A 14,947-nucleotide genomic window follows, 5' to 3' on the forward strand; every position below is an offset into this window, starting at 1 on the left:
TGGGTTTTTCAATGCAGCAAACATTTATTTAATTTCTATTTGCCAGTCCTGATGAGCTAGGGCCTGCAAATACAAAGTTAAGTAGGACAAGGTTCTAGTCCTCTAGGCACCAGTAGTCTTGGAAAGGGAGGCAAAGAGTTAACTGGCCATTTCAACAATATGTGGGGGTTTAAATACTGGAGGTAGACACAGAGCGTACAGTGCAAGGGAGGAAGGGAACTAACAGCTGCTGCCTGTATCTGTGTGTTAGGCATTCTATTAACTTTATCCCATTTGATGATTCCCTGAATATCAGAGGCAGGTATCAATATCCTCACGTAACAGATGAGGAAAAAGCTTCAGAGAGTTGAACTTACTTGTCCAAGGCTCTCGCCTAGTCTATATCAGAACCAAGAATCAAACAGGTTTGTTTTCAAGAATCTAGGATTTTTCTGTCATACCAAAATCAACTAGCTTCAGGGAGCCAAAAGGTTCACACGAGAAGGTGACTTCTGAGCTGACCCTCGAAAGAATTCTGGAAATCAACCAGGCAAAGGGAGCCAGGTGTGATGTTAGGGCCCAGAATATCTTGAGCAAAAGTGAAAGTGTCTGTGGGGAGGGCAGGAAAGGATAAACAATTTGTTACTCAGGAACAAATGGCAAGTAAGGGATTAGGTTTTTAAGTCATGATAAAAAGCCTGAGCTATATCCAGTAATCTTTGAAGGGTCTTAATCAAGTAAATGACCTTATGGGATTTGCATCTTACTCTGGTAGATGGTTTAGGGAAGGGCAGAAAGTAAGGACACTTCTTGCAAGGGCCTCCTCAATTCAGAGGAGAGGGAATATGGCTCAGGGCTAATGTCGTAGCAGTAGAGATGGAGAGAATTCGATGAGTTCTAGATATACTTAGGAAATACAAATGGCAGGACTTGTGGATTGGTAAAGATATATTTAAGAGGTAAAGTCAGCAGGACTTGTTGATTGAAGATGATGATGGGAGGAGGTGAGGAAAAGGGAGTCTAGGATGACACTTTAGGTTTCTGGCTTGGTTGGAAGAAGCATAGTGTCATTTACAAAGAAGAAACAGAAGAGAACAGTTTGGGATTGGGAAGAAGGGAGATGAAATATTGAGTATCACACATATTACTTTTGAGGTATCGATCACTGTTGGATAAAAACTCTGATATAGTGAGATGGTGATGGCTGTGGATGCTGGTGATTGATTTGTTCCAGGGTCAATGAGTAGAGTGAGAAGAGCAAAAGACTAAGGATGGAGCAATGAGATACAACAACATTCGATGAGGAAGCGGAGAAAGAGAGAGAGGGAGGAGGGAATGAAGGAGGAATAGGGAGTGGTCAGAGGAGAAGTTAAGCCCTGGGCGCTAAGGAAGGAGAGGCAGTAGACTACCGTGACAGCCCACAAAGCAAAGATTGGGAAGTGTCCACTGGATGAAGCAGCAGGGAGGCATTCATTTCTCAGTGCTTCTCAGGGGAGGAAAGAGTGAAAAATAAGAGCAGAGGTCTCATGACAATGAATTGAGGAGTGAAGATGAAGTGAAATAGTGTACTACACAGACAGTGTAAACAACTGAAAAAAAAAAAGTTGAAAAAAAAATAAAAGAAGAAATGGAAGAGGGGGCGGTGTGCGGAGGACGCTCCCAAACAGTGCAGGTTATAGCATCTGTAGAGGAACCTGGGCCAGGGGCAGGGGTACCTGAGTATAAGGGAGCAGGTAGCGTTGGGAGTCAAGTCAAGCTCACAGCATTTCTGGGTTAGGGAGATAAGCTGCGGCAGTCAACAGTTGAGGGTTTAGCAGGGCTCCCAACAGTGCAGAACCAGGGACCGAGCCACCGGCTGTGGGGCAGTGGACAGGCCCACTCTTCTAGCAAGAAAGGATCAAGGGTTAATTAGTGTCTTCAGCAGAGCTGGGAAGTTGGGTGTTCCCCAGCCTGTCACAGGATCCCAGCCAGGGCCAGAGCAGAAACCTTGACCCTCCACCTCTTCATTCAGACAGGACTCATGGCAGCCACGTGTTACCTAGGGAGAAGGTGGGCATCAGATCCCGGCTTGCTGATACTAGGAGACTGCAGCACCTCACCTTGTATTCACATTCCAGAGGCTATCCCACCCCATCAGAATTGTCCTCAAGTTCATCTTAGCACTCGACATACTCTTACGTAAGTGGCCACACCCCTGTCTTCCAAACTCACATCAAAGAGTCCTTCCCCATGCTGCTGGTAGAGCCGGGGGTTGAGAAAACCAAGAGGGGGGAGGCCTCTGAGGATTCTGTGTTCATTTATCAGGGATAGGAGTCCCCCAAACACTGGAGTAGAGGCCTGCAAGGGTGAGGGTACAAGTAGAGGTTAGGGGTTCAGAGTGATTGGACTTTTTGGGAGGGATGGATCAGAGGTCTCTGAGGAATCAGGGGTTCTGGGTGTAAGGTCTTGGGGGTGGAGGGTGAGGGTAGTCCCTGGGTGGGGGTTTGGAGCCAGGCTAATTCTCACCGAGGTGCCAGACACCCATGGAATGGGCACATGGTTGCTGACCACCCAGTAGCCATCAGAGAGTGCAGCCACGTCTGGGTAGGCACGGCCGCTGGCATTGAAGTAACTGGATGGTGGCAAGTGGGGACTGGAGCTCAGGTACTGGGCTACAGCTTCCTCCTAAAAGGCGTTCTTGAGTGAGTACCATCTGCTGAACTGAGGATCCCACCCGTCCCCCCTCCATCCACACAAACACACACATACCTGGTATGAAGGCCGTGGGAACACATTGCTGAAGCCGCCACCACTGATATAGTCAACAACCTCATCTGTGACTCGGAAAGGATTCCGGAAGGATGTGCCTCCCACCGTGGTGACATAGGGGCTGAGGACAGAAGACAGCATTCAGATTGCAGGGTCCAAAGGGCACCTCCAAAATGCATGGGGATGGGTGAGTATGGGTCTGGGTCTTGCTGGAGGGACTGGGGAAGCACTCTGGTGAAGTATGTACATGGGGATGACTGAGAGATCTTGGGTCCTCAAAGCATGGCCTGAGGTGACTGCACACTTTTTCCTACAGAACGCCCACCAAATCTCCCCCTAAAATGCCTGGAGACTGAGGAAGTGGAACACTGGGAGCTATGTCCTACTCAGGAGACTCGGGGCCTGCGACCTACAGGAAGAAGAGGGGGGTGCAGGTAAAGTTGAGGGTTGGGCCACAGGAGCACCTGGTGTGATCAAGACAAAGGTTCCAGATCATGAGGACATAGATGAATTGGTGGCCACTGGTAAGTGGTGGGCTGGGGTGCTTACCTGGAGGCAGGGAAGCTGGGACGGAACCGGTGTCTTCCCGAGACAGACCAACACCCAGCCCCACTGTCACCTGGGAGAGAGACCAAGTTTGCCACTCAGTTTAATTGGTCAGAGTTTGGAATGTGGGTTCAGATGTCGGAGAGGAAATTCAAGTGTTAGTCATTACTGCAAGAGGTCAGAGTTGAGGTCAGGTCAGTGGTCCCTGTTGAGTTCAGATTATGAGATAGAGATCAGGTCCAGGAGTCACTGCGGGGTCAAAGTTCTGAGGCTGGGTGGGTGTGGGAGTCTAAGTTTAGAGTAGGAGGTCACCTGAGGCAAAGAGCAGAGTAAGACCCCGAGCAGCAGCCTTCATGAGCTCGGTGTTGACCCGCTGGATGTAGGCGCTGCTGAGGGAGTCCTCATCATCTCCGTAGCTCACGGTGTGCACGTGTGGCAGGGCTGACTCATTACTGAGCAGCAGGAGCCACTGCAGGAAGGGCTCCTGTGACTCATGCCGGCCTGAATTTTTTTTGGAGAAGAGGGCACAAAGGCAGTCATTTGGGAGGTTGTCAGGATCTCCCTGGAGCTCACGGGATTCCCTTGGGGAAGCAAAGACCACCACTCACCCCCACCTCTATCCCCACCAGCCAGTCCCCTTGGCAGTACCAGGGCTACTGTAGACCCAGGTGGAGATGTTGGCGCCAGCACTCATCAGGTACTCTACGTCTAGGCTGGCCTCGATTCCGGCCTGGCCCCGGCCCTGCTGTCCGACCACACGGGCTACTGATGCCTGGTGTGCAAAGTTCCCACCGAAGAGACGCATGAACTCAGCCAGGTCTGACTCATGGAAATACTGCTCCAGGAACTATGGAGGGAATCAGAGCAGATATCATGGGTCAGAGGACACAGCCCCGAGGGTCAGGTCAGGGGATACTGTCCCAGATCACAGGACTGGGGGTGAGAGCCCAGGGGTTAGAGTCAGAGAGTCAGCCCCAGGCTGGCCAGGCACCTCGGGGAGGTGGTAAGGACCCTGAGGCTCTCCGCTTGGCTCACCTGGGCACAGGCTTGACTGTTGTTGGTCGTGCCAGAGCCCACGTCTTGTGCCGTCAAGTTGTACCGCTCACGGATCACAGATGGGGTCACCCCCAGGTGTAGGCCAACAGTCCCTGGCACCTGTGGCTCGGGGCGTTGCCTCAGGGTTGATGTGGGGGGAAAGCGGTGCAGCCCCCCCACTGTGGGGAGGAGTCAGCCTTGAGGAAGAGATCCTTTAGCCTCCAACCCCCCATTTTATCACTGACCCCCCCCCCGCCACCAAGCCCACTGGGTGTTACCAAAGTCCACGTGGGAGGCCAAGGCCTTCGGGAGCCGGTAGGGACGTGGGGACCTTACAACATGGGTCTCTGCAGGTCCCCCCATATAGTGATGAAACTCAGCCCCAGAGAGCAGCAGCTCTGCTTGTCTGAAGTCAGAGATCAGAGAACAGAGGTCAGAAAGCATGGAACAGAGCTGAGGAGGCTGCCTGGGCATCACGGGGCAGTTAGTCGTTATCTCCCCTAGTGTTTTCACCCACAGGCCCTGGCAAGCTCTCAGCTCCCTTCCACTGCGGTGACGAGTCTCCCTGATGGGATGGTTGGTGCCCTCCATGAGGCAATTATTCCCTCTTACCGGACACTCAGCCAGCAAGTCAGAAAGTCCTGTGTGGTCACTGAGTGGCAGTTCCGGGCTCCAGCAGCCAAAAGCCATTTTTGGACTGTGTGGAGGGTCAGTGGTGATGGCCGGACCAGTTCAGCCACATCCTCTAGGGTCAGGTACTTTCCTGCAGGGATTCAGTAGAGGCTCTTGCCCTCATTCCTTGCTTTTCTAAGTTGCCCTTTTTGAACTTTAACCAGGAGACACTGGAGCTTAACATGATGGCAAGTCGCTGCTCTCCTGTGTGGATCATGCATACACCTCCCGGGTGAACCTCAGACTGCCCCCCGCACCACGAAGGGCTTCCAGCAGGGGAAGCCCACAGTCCAGCTTGACCACTGGAGCAAACCATGGATCTTCTGGAGCATAGTGGGGGGTAAAGTGGGGAGAAGAGTGGAGGGGAAGAGACTGTAGACCAGCGAGGGGGCTGGCAGCAGTCCAGGTGAAAGAGTAATCAGCTGAGTTGGTGGCAACAAGGAATGGTGAGACAGTGGAGTATTTCAGAGCTAGAACCGGCAGCCTTAGGGTCGAATGGAGGAGTAAATGAGAGTGAATTTGGTGGGGGGAGGTGAAATTTGAGGTAATGAGCACTTATATGTACTGGATGCTACTTCCCCATTTGTCCGGTAGTTGGTAAATAGTAGAGTCAGAATTTGAATCCAGATCTGATCACCAAGCCCGTGCTCTTAACCATACCCACTTTCAGTTTTTGAGCCTGATGAACATAGGTGGAAAGTTTTGGAGGAAAGAATGTGAATTAGTTTTGGACACTCTAGTTCCAATTCACCTTTTTATTCAGAAACTCTTTAATGAGGGTCACTGCCATTCATCTGTCCTACACCACCCCCTCGACAGGCCCCAAGAGCACATCCCTGACATGACCTGCACCGTCCCACACACAGCCCAGTCCTGTGTCCCTTTACTGCATCCCACATCCCGCCCCCAGTCCCATCAGGCACCATAGCGAGAAGAGCCGGGATCCGACACAGCCTGCACCAGCTCGGACAGTCTCTCCAGGTTCTGCTGTCTCAGGGCAAACGTGAGACTCAGCTCTTCCTCAGGGTCCGCACGGCCCAGAGACACCCAGCCTGGTGGCAGCCTGTAGGGTCAGGGGTCAGGCACATGGCCTTCATTAGAGTAGGGATGGGAAGGTTCACCATTAGAACCTAGAACTTGGGGAGGATTCCAGAAGCAGATATGGATCACAGGAGGTGGATTATCGGGGACTGAATCTGGGAACCTGGGAATAAGGCTATGGAGTGGGTACCAGGAGCTGGTAAGGGGGGTGAGGGAGGCTAGAACCAGGAAAACGGGTACAGGAGAGGCCATGGGGTAGGGGTTGTCAGTGCTAAGTCAACTCACGTCCACTGCTGGTCAGGCTCCGGGCTGTAACTGCATTTGCCGGCGACAAAGAGGGCAAGGAGGCCTAGGAGGCTGCAGGGGCAGCACATGGGTTTTAGCAGGAGCTGGACTGTCATTATGTTCCCACCCTCCAACATATACTCCCTCCAACATGACTCCCTTCTCCCAGGGCCCCCCTGATTTCTTACCAGGCTCGGGGGCCCATTCTGCCTTTCTGCAGATCCGCTGTCATGTGACAGATCACATGAGCCCTATAGAGCACCACCACCTCCCGTCTCTGCCTAGAAACTAGTGACGATGCTGGCTCCTCCCTTGAATGGGTGGTCCTGAATGCTGAAGAAGGGGAGGGGCTGCTCCTCGGATTCTCCCTCTGTGGACTGTCAAACACTGGGTAAGCTCAGGGCTCCCCACCTGCTGCCACAATCCAGGACTCACCACAGTGTAGGGGGTGCTTCAGAAAGGCGCTTTGGAGGCCCACAGACCCAGGTTCTTACTAGCTGTACGGAGCCTAGGTTTCTTCATGTAGAATATGGAGACTATTGTGTTAAAAGTGCTCTGCCTCAGAGGGTTGCAGTGAAAATTTACAGAGATAAAGCAGGTGGACCCCTCAGCAGAGAGCCTCACATGGCAAAGGCTCAACAAATGTGTGCTCTTATTACACGCGAGTATATAGGGGCCCCACGGAAAACAAATACACCACGTGGCTGCTCTTGTACCCACCCCCACCTCCCTGAAGACCCTCAGGCCTAGAGCTGGTCATCTCCAAGATCTCTCCCCAGCCAGCCAACCCCTCTCTAGGTCACTGCCACAAGCAAGCCCCTGCTGTCTGCTGTCTTCTGGCCTCCTGCCCACGTTAGAGGGAAAGGTCAACTGCAGAGATGTCATAGCCTCAGGTTGGGCTCGGGCTCCCAGTGCCATCCCCACTCGCTCCCACCCTAGATGCCCCTGTGTCCACCAGCTTCTGTGACTCCTGAGGTGTCCACAGTGTGCCAGGTGGCTTCCCATCATCCCCCCACCCCTACGGCCCCCACAGAACAGAGCCGGACACTGGGTACAAACTGCAGTTTATTAAGGCTCCAGAGTGAGAATTGGCACTTGATTCTGGGCAGGGGCAGGGGTGTCAGTGGAACCCAAAGGAGCTGGGCCCAAACAAGTTAGAGGCCGAGGCCCATTCCCCCTACCCCCCAATAAATAAAGTCTCAGCTCCATCTCAGGGTGCTGGCACAGGGCGAGAAGCCCTCACTGAGGAGGACCCAGGGTGGCTGCCTCCTTCATCATCTTTCTCTCCACACTGGACCCGGCCACAGGTCAGTGCCCAACAGGGCCTCGTGGTGCTGGTGCTCTGACAGGGCCGGGGTGAGACGTGAGACCTGTCCCCACTGGAGGACTCTGGGGTGGGGATCTGGCCTCCCCCGCGGCCAATCATGGTCCAAGGCTGCCCAGGGCAGGCTCAGATGGGGCCTGCATTGGGGACACTGTGCGCATCCCAGGTCGGGGCCCAGCCTGGGCCACAGCTAGATATGCAGCTCCGTGTCATCGGGTGGCTCCAGGCCGGACTCTGCGCTCAGTGCTGAGGCTGAGGGGCCCTGGGCCACCCCAAATGGTGAGACAACAGGTGAGCGAGCAGCCAGAGGAGACAGTGAGGGTGAGAAGCTGGGAGACATGGCAGCTGAGGACAGGGAACCTTCATGGCTGATGGGGGAGCGGTGAGAGGCTGGTGGGAAGATGGCCCGGGTTGTAGCCGTGCTGGCTGGCTTGGGGGGCACAGACTTGGCTCCTGGGTGGGCCACGGCAGTGATGAGGGGTGGTGGGTCAATACGGGGAGCCGGGGGACACGGCCGAGCCTCATCCTTGAGCCGGGCGATCTCTGTGAAGACGCTGGCCAGCGGCTGGAACTGAGGGCACCAGCTCAGCAGGTAGTCCCAGTTATAGCTGCCACGGAGCTCCTCCTCCCCAGCCACAATGGCCGTCAGTGCTCCTGCCACACACGGCTTGCCATCTGCTGGAAAGCCATAGTCCCCAGTGGGTGCAGGGCTTAGGCCACAGCCCCCCAAGAAGGCTGTGGCAGCGGCTGGGGGGCCCTCCTCTCGGTACAGAGTGGCCCCTGCACCCGGCAGCAGCAGCCCTGCCTTGCGGCCCTTATACCAGGTGTCGGGGGCAGGTGGCTCGCAGGATGTGTCACTCAGTCCATCTGCATCCTGCTGGATGCCGGAGTCAGGGCCACGGGCAGCCAGAGAGGAAGCCACACTGGCCACACGGGGGAACTCGTTGATCATGCGGATCTCGTCATCCTCTGCGGCCTCCGCTGAGCCTCGGCCACTTGAGTGTGAAGGGTCCAGGGAGCCACCGCGGGGGTAGGGTCCTCCAGCTCCTGGCCCACCATAGCTGGGGAGAGTCTGGTGATACAGGTGCTCTGAAGGCGGTGGGCTGGGTGGCTCTCGGCCCAGCTTCTGTAGAGAGCCACTGGCCAGGGGTGCTGCCTGTGACATCGGGCCAGGTGCCGCCTCAGCCTTGCGGCTCCGGGCCCGCACCAGCCCTAGGACCAGGGCTGCCAATGCGAGCACCACCACGACTCCCAGGGAGGCCGCCACAGCCCCCACCAATAGCAGGTTGAGGTCAGGTGCCAGGCCCAGCGCAGTGTGGGTGATGTCCACCGTTACGGGCACTGTGGCACTCCGGGAACCAGGCAGAGGCCCCCGTGCTACCACCTCCAGCCTCAGCTCCCGTGGTGCCTCACGTCGGGTCCGGCCCCCACCCCCAGAGGTGCCTGTTCCGCTGCCTGGTGCCCGGCTGTCCACCCGCAGGTACAGGGCACCTGTAGTCTGGTTGATACCAAAATAGGGGGAAGAGGTGGCAAGGGAATAGAGCACCAGGCCATCAGCACCTCCATCCTCGTCTGTGGCCTGCACGTGACCCAGGCTGTGGCCACGCCGGGCACCTTCCGGCACTTGGAAGTGGAAAGCTGGAGCCAAGAATACTGGGTCATATTCATCCTCACCAGTCACCAGCACTGACACAGTGACTGAGGCTGACAAATTCCCAGCATCGGTAGCACCCACCAGCAACTGGAAGCTTCCTGTGTGCTCATAGTCAAAGGCCACTCGTGCCCGCAACTCCCCTGTTGAGCTGTTCAGCGCAAATGCCTCACGGCCCTCAGGCCCTGGCCCAGCCTCCAGCAGGTGGTAGCGGAGCCTTCCGAAAGCCCCAGCATCGCCATCAGTCGCATGCAGAGTAGTCACGAGAGTGCCTGGAGGTTGGTTCTCTGCCAGGCTGGTGCTGAGCAAGCTCAGAGGGAAGGCTGGCCTGTGGTCATTCACATCCTGGACCTCGATGGTCACTGGTGCCAGAGCAAAGTGTGCCCCGGCAGGGTCGGCAGCCCGCACGACAAGCTGATGTCGAGCCTGGGTCTCACAGTCCAAGGGGTGCGCCAGTCGCAAGTCACCCGAGCTCTCATCCAGCTGAAAGAGCCCAAAAGGGTCGCCTGAGCTGAGGGTGAAACGCACAAGGCCATGCGGGCCTGGGTCAGCGTCGGAGGCCTCCACGTGCAGCAGCTCGGCTCCAACAGGTGTGTCCTCGGGTACTGCCACACGGTAGGATGCTCGGGTGAAGACAGGTGGGTTATCATTGACATCCAGCACAGTGACAGTGACCGGCACAGCCGAGCTTCGAGGTGGCTGCCCCCGGTCAGCTGCAGCCACAGTTAGATTGTACTGGGTTAGGCTTTCGAAGTCTAGAGGCTCAAGCAACACCAGGCAGCCCAGGGCCCGGGGGCCTAGTCCATCACCCTCCCCAGTCTCAGCCAGCCGGGGTTCCAGCTGGAAGACTCGGCCCCGGTTGCCACTGACAATGCTGTAGTCCACGGTGGCGTGGGTGCGGCTTCCGTCGGCATCTGTGGCCTCCAGGGTGAGCAGGGTGGAACCAGGGGGCAGATCCTCAGTTACTGCCACACGGTAGTGTGACAATGTGAAGCTCGGGGTGTGGTCGTTCTGGTCCTGCAGCTGCACGTGCACTGTGGTGCGTGCTGCCCGAGCCGGCGTCCCATGATCTCGTGCTTCCAGCACCACGTCCACCACTCCTGGCCCTTCATGGCCCAAGGCCATTGTCCCCACTGTTGTGAACAAGGTCCCTGAGATGAGAAGGGAATGAAGAGAAATATGCCATCAGCAGAGGCTGTGGGTGAGCAGAGTGACCCTTCGAGGACTGGGAAATGGCCTCTGAAGTCAGACTCCAGGGAGTGGCCTGTGTGCTAGGAGATTACAGAGGGGCCTCCAGGACTCAGAGAATGGCTTCTAGGCATGCAGTCAGGACAGTGCTTAAAATAGAGACAAAGGGCAGAAAATGTCCTCCCTGGGTCAGAGATCTAGGAGTTAAGAGTTCAGGCAAGAAATTTCAGGAATGAGGTCAAAACATGGCCCAGCACAGTCAAGGATAAGGGGTAGATCCCAGGAAGGACGCACCGTTGTTGGGGTCAACACTGAAGCCCTCAGCAGGGGAAGCCAGGTGGTAGGAGACGTGACCATTGGCACCTGAATCCCGGTCAGTGGCAGAGACGGAGAGAATGGCACTGCCTGGGGGGGTGTGCTCAAGCAGCATCACCTGAGGTGTGAGGACAAGGGTTTAAGGCCAAGCGTCCCAGCTGCCCACTCAGCCTGTGTTCTGGAGCTTGGTCTCATGAGCTCTGCTTGGCATCCGTCCCCGCTTGGAGCCCACCCACCCCTTAGAATTTGGATCGTGCATCTTCCCCCATTTGTGGGCACCGGATGAAGAACCTGGACACAGTTCCCAGGACTTATAAGGCTGGTCTTATATCCCCAAAGATCCGTCCCCACGTCAGTTGTGACGTCCAGCCCACTTCAGATCCTTCTAGCCTTGTCACTCCCCGCCGTTGTGAACCCTGGGCCCAGAGGTGGGGGCGTCAGTACCTGGTAGAGGGTCTGTGAGAAGGCGGGTGCATTGTCATTGACATCTTCCACGAGCACCGTGAGGTTGGCACGGCCCTCGTGAGGCCCGTCATGTGCCAGGAGCTGCAGGTGGTAGCGGTCATGCTGCTCGAAATCCAAGGGGCCCGTGAGGGAGAGGCGGCCACCATAGCGGCCTACACTGAAGGGATCCTGGGGCCCAGAAGGGCTCAGCACATACCACAGTACCGGTCCTGAGTCCACATCATTCCCTGTTACCTGTGCAATCTCTGAGCCCAATAGTGCGTCTGCAATACATGGGACAAGTGCGTTTGGCGTGGTGCCAGAGGCCCCTGGAGCCCCAGAGTGGGGAAAAGTGCTTCCCTACCGCCCTCTGTACCTCTCACTTTACCCAGTCCTCACCTTCCGACACTCGGAGCTCCCAGGGCTGGGGGATGGTGGGGCGATTGTCATTGGTGTCGATGACCATCACCGTCAGGGTCGCTGAGCCCACCAGGGCTGGGCTTCCTCTGTCTGTGGCCATCAGCACCAGCCTGAACACAGAGCACAATCGGGGTGGGGCCTGGGGATAAGGGAGAACCTTGTGCAGGGATAGGAGGGCTCAGGACAGGCTGGGGGGTGGGGAACTCAAGACGTGGCCTAGGGATTGAAGGGGATTCCATGCGGGGCTCAAAACTGGATGGACCTGGGATGGAGTCTCAGGGTCTACAGACCCAAGCCTCACCGTGTTTCGGCCCAGATCTCACGGTCCAGGATAGCTGTGGTAGTGATAGTGCCTGTGGCTGAGTCTACATGGAACAATCCCCGGGCTGGCTGGGATGCGGCCAGACTGTAGGAGATCTGTCCACTGGGGCCTTGATCCAGGTCATCTGCTTCGACCTGGTGAAAGTAGGAGTCTGCTGGCACTGGGCTGGCCACAGACAAAGTCCGCCCAGCCCTGCCCCCCATCTTCCCGTCACACCCCACACCTGCAGCAGGGGTCCCTCCAAGGGCCTGGACTCAGGCAAGAAGGCCACGTAGTGGGGCCGCAGGAAGCGGGGAGCATTGTCATTGGCATCTTGCAGGGTTAGGGTCAGCACGGAGAAGGCAAAGGCTCCTCCACTCTCCGCCTGCAGCACCAGTCGCAGCCGTGGGTTTGCCTCAAAGTCCAGCCCCTCTGCTGAGCGAACCGTGACGGCTCCTGGAGGGAGGTGGAATGTATCACTGACAGACCTCTTGCTTGCCCTAGAGCCTCCTGTCTGAGGCCCGCTACTCAAGGGCAGCATCTCCCCAACCAGAGACTCCTCGGGCCCAAAGAGGAGCCCCGCCAGGAGCCCGTCCCCTCACAGAGGCCCCTGCTCCCGCCCCTTACCTGTACTAGGCTGGATGGAGAAGGTCCCTTTCTCATTCCCACTGAGAATGCTGTATGTGATGGGTCCACTTGAGCCCCCTGTGTGGATAGCCTTGGGGGAGACAATGGGAGTCCCTGCAGAGGGGATGATATTGGTTGAAATGTGAGCACTAGACTGAGGGAGTCTGGGGACTATTTTTAGTTAGTAACCCCAACCCATCCAGGGGTACAAAGCCGGGAGACATGGTTGGGCACCCACCTGGGGGTGCATTCTCACGGAGCATGGCTTCGCTACTAGCCCGGGGAAAGCGGGGTCCACGCTCAGACTCTCCCTGCAGCCCAACAATGACCACACCAGTGGCAGAGCGAGCTGGACGGCCAAGGTCGGTTGCCACGATGAAGAGGACACGGTCCTGGGGACCCAGGGATACAGGGGAGCGGGCCACACGGATTTCACCAGTGTAAGAGTCCACAGTGGTGCCAGGAGGTGGTGTGCCTGCCAGCCGGTATAGGATAGAGGCATTGGCACCAGCGTCACGGTCTTCGGCTCGCAGAGTGGCCAGAGCCAGGGTTGGGGTACTGAGGCTAGGGCCTGGGCGGGGCAGGCGCAGCCTCAGGGGACTGGTGGGGAAGGTGGGCGCGTGGTCATTGACGTCGCGCACCATGATGGTGACAGGCACCGTGGTGCTTAGGGGTCCAGCAGCCGCACCATCCACTGCATTCACGGTAAAGGCATAACTGGGACACTGCTCTCTGTCCAGGGCTGCGGCTGTGCGCAATTCCCCAGAGCTGGGCTCCAGCAGGAAGGCTCCTGCTGCACCTGCACCCAGGTAGTAGGTCACGCGGCCATTGGGCCCAGCATCAGGGTCATGAGCCTGTAGCTGCAGCAGCAGGGTCCCTGCGGGTGCATCCTCAGGCACCTCCACAGAGTAGGCAGGCACAGGGAAGGCGGGGGCATGGTCATTAGCATCCAGCACTGTCACTGTCACGAACAGAGTAGCACTGAGAGCTGGCTGGCCTCCATCCCGGGCTTCTATCTGCAGCTGGAATGCCGGCTCCACCTCCCGGTCTAGTGGCCTCATGGTGCCAAACTCCCCTGAAGCTAGGTCCAGAACAAAGGCTTCTGATGGGTCCCCATCTGCAGAGAAGGGCATGCACACATAAACATACATGTGTCAGCCCATGGGAGCGGGGGTGATTTACAGGCAACCTGGCAAAGAAAGAGAAAGAGAGAGGGAGAGAGAAAAGAGGGAAAGTGGGATAAAGGCAGAGAAGCAAAGAGAAACACAGAAGGTAAAGAAGATACCGCAAAGTAGCTTTTCTAGGAGTGTGGTCTGCAGACCCCAGGGATTCCCCTGAGACCCCTTTGGGGAGTACATAAGATCAAAACTATTTTCATAGTAATACTAAGACATTATATGACTTTTTCATTCTCATCAACTCACAAATGCAGAGTGGGGTCCGGATGCTACGTGACATGTGATGACATCATGACTTGGATGGTTAATGGAATGTGTGTGCTTGTGTAGTCTTGTGTTTCCCAGAATATTCTAGGTAGAAAGTTTAGAGCATAGCTATGTGTTGTTTTCAGAGATTCACTCGTTTTCGCTGGCTTGCGTTCGGTTATACATGCTGCAATCTTTGTAACCTCATTACTGTCCAACAAATTGCTAGTTGAAACCCTAACATTTCTTTGGGCCTGCGCAGAAATACGGCAAGTGGTATATACTTCATTGGCTTGTTTTGCAATGATATTTTAAAATTTTCTCATCTTTAATATCAAATATTGTAAATACTGATATAATTTGTTTACTATATATTTTATATATTAAATTATTATTTCACATTTTATTATATCAATAAATGCTGATATCATATAAGCCAAAGTTCTTTACAGTTCTCAAAAATTAAGAATGTTAAGGGTTCCTGAGACGAAAAAGTTTGAGAACAACTGTTCTACAGGGAGAGACAATCAAGAAAGAAAAAGAAAGAAAAGAAACAAAAAGATAAAAAGAGACGAAGAGGAGATCAAGAACTGGAGGGGCACAGAAATAGATGCTTGGAGACACAGAAACATAAAGAGAAGGAAAAGGAGACCCGGGCACGCTGGGCCTGACACAGGCCAACAAGGAGTACACCTGGGCAAGTGGGTGCGGGAAGGTTCTCACCCAGGATGCGGTACTGCAGCTGCCCGTTGGCTCCCACATCCGGGTCAGAGGCCCGCAGCGTGGTAAGGGTCTGTGGGTCCTGGCCCTCAGGCACCTCCAGGGAGAGATGGGCACTCCCAAAGGTTGGGGCGTGGTCATTCTCATCCTCCACAGCCACTCGCACTGTGACATGGGTCAACAGCGGAGGCGAGCCCCCATCCCGGGCATACACTATCGGGAAGCAA

The 14,947-nt window shown here is 55.7% G+C and overlaps 2 protein-coding genes across 3 annotated transcripts in view; both read right to left on the reverse strand.

Moving 5' to 3' along the window:
• On the reverse strand, positions 1-6,581 carry TPP1 (tripeptidyl peptidase 1). 2 transcript variants are annotated; one of them, XM_032641102.1, is made up of 13 exons: positions 6,495-6,581; positions 6,307-6,378; positions 5,904-6,043; positions 4,921-5,071; positions 4,587-4,714; positions 4,309-4,487; positions 3,922-4,120; positions 3,586-3,774; positions 3,277-3,346; positions 2,728-2,848; positions 2,485-2,643; positions 2,191-2,316; positions 1-2,017 (listed from the first exon to the last, which is right to left on the reverse strand). In XM_032641102.1, the coding sequence occupies exons 1-13, from the start codon at positions 6,536-6,538 to the stop codon at positions 1,877-1,879; spliced, it is 1,719 nt and encodes a 572-aa protein (XP_032496993.1). In that variant the 5' UTR covers positions 6,539-6,581; the 3' UTR covers positions 1-1,876. The 2 variants fall into 2 exon arrangements, with proteins under 2 accessions (XP_032496993.1, XP_032496994.1); XM_032641103.1 differs by lacking the exons at positions 2,191-2,316; positions 2,485-2,643.
• A 777-nt stretch (positions 6,582-7,358) lies between these two features.
• The window catches only part of DCHS1 (dachsous cadherin-related 1), a 34,377-nt gene continuing 26,788 nt past the window's right edge, over positions 7,359-14,947 (reverse strand). Inside the window, exons 13-21 of the mRNA XM_032641083.1 lie at positions 14,724-14,933; positions 12,815-13,693; positions 12,577-12,690; positions 12,194-12,405; positions 11,950-12,104; positions 11,628-11,758; positions 11,229-11,512; positions 10,764-10,902; positions 7,359-10,432 (exon numbers count right to left, since the gene is read on the reverse strand). Coding sequence (XP_032496974.1) covers positions 7,821-10,432; positions 10,764-10,902; positions 11,229-11,512; positions 11,628-11,758; positions 11,950-12,104; positions 12,194-12,405; positions 12,577-12,690; positions 12,815-13,693; positions 14,724-14,933 — 4,736 coding nt within the window. The 3' untranslated portion in view covers positions 7,359-7,820. The remainder of the gene's footprint in view (positions 10,433-10,763; positions 10,903-11,228; positions 11,513-11,627; positions 11,759-11,949; positions 12,105-12,193; positions 12,406-12,576; positions 12,691-12,814; positions 13,694-14,723; positions 14,934-14,947) is intronic.

This window comes from Phocoena sinus, chromosome 8 (assembly GCF_008692025.1).
Source record: "Phocoena sinus isolate mPhoSin1 chromosome 8, mPhoSin1.pri, whole genome shotgun sequence".
Classification (NCBI taxonomy): Eukaryota; Metazoa; Chordata; class Mammalia; order Artiodactyla; family Phocoenidae; genus Phocoena; species Phocoena sinus.

What these genes read in the sequence shown, in the direction of transcription:
- TPP1 (XM_032641102.1), bottom strand. Translation starts at nt 6,538, where the DNA reads ATGACAGCGGATCTGCAGAAAGGCAGAATGGGCCCCCGAGCCTG. An exon ending in TCCCACGGCCTTCATACCAG is followed by an intron (nt 2,644 to 2,727) that starts GTATGTGTGTGT and finishes AACGCCTTTTAG; the next exon opens with GAGGAAGCTGTAGCCCAGTA. An exon ending in CATGGGTGTCTGGCACCTCG is followed by an intron (nt 2,317 to 2,484) that starts GTGAGAATTAGC and finishes TCACCCTTGCAG; the next exon opens with GCCTCTACTCCAGTGTTTGG.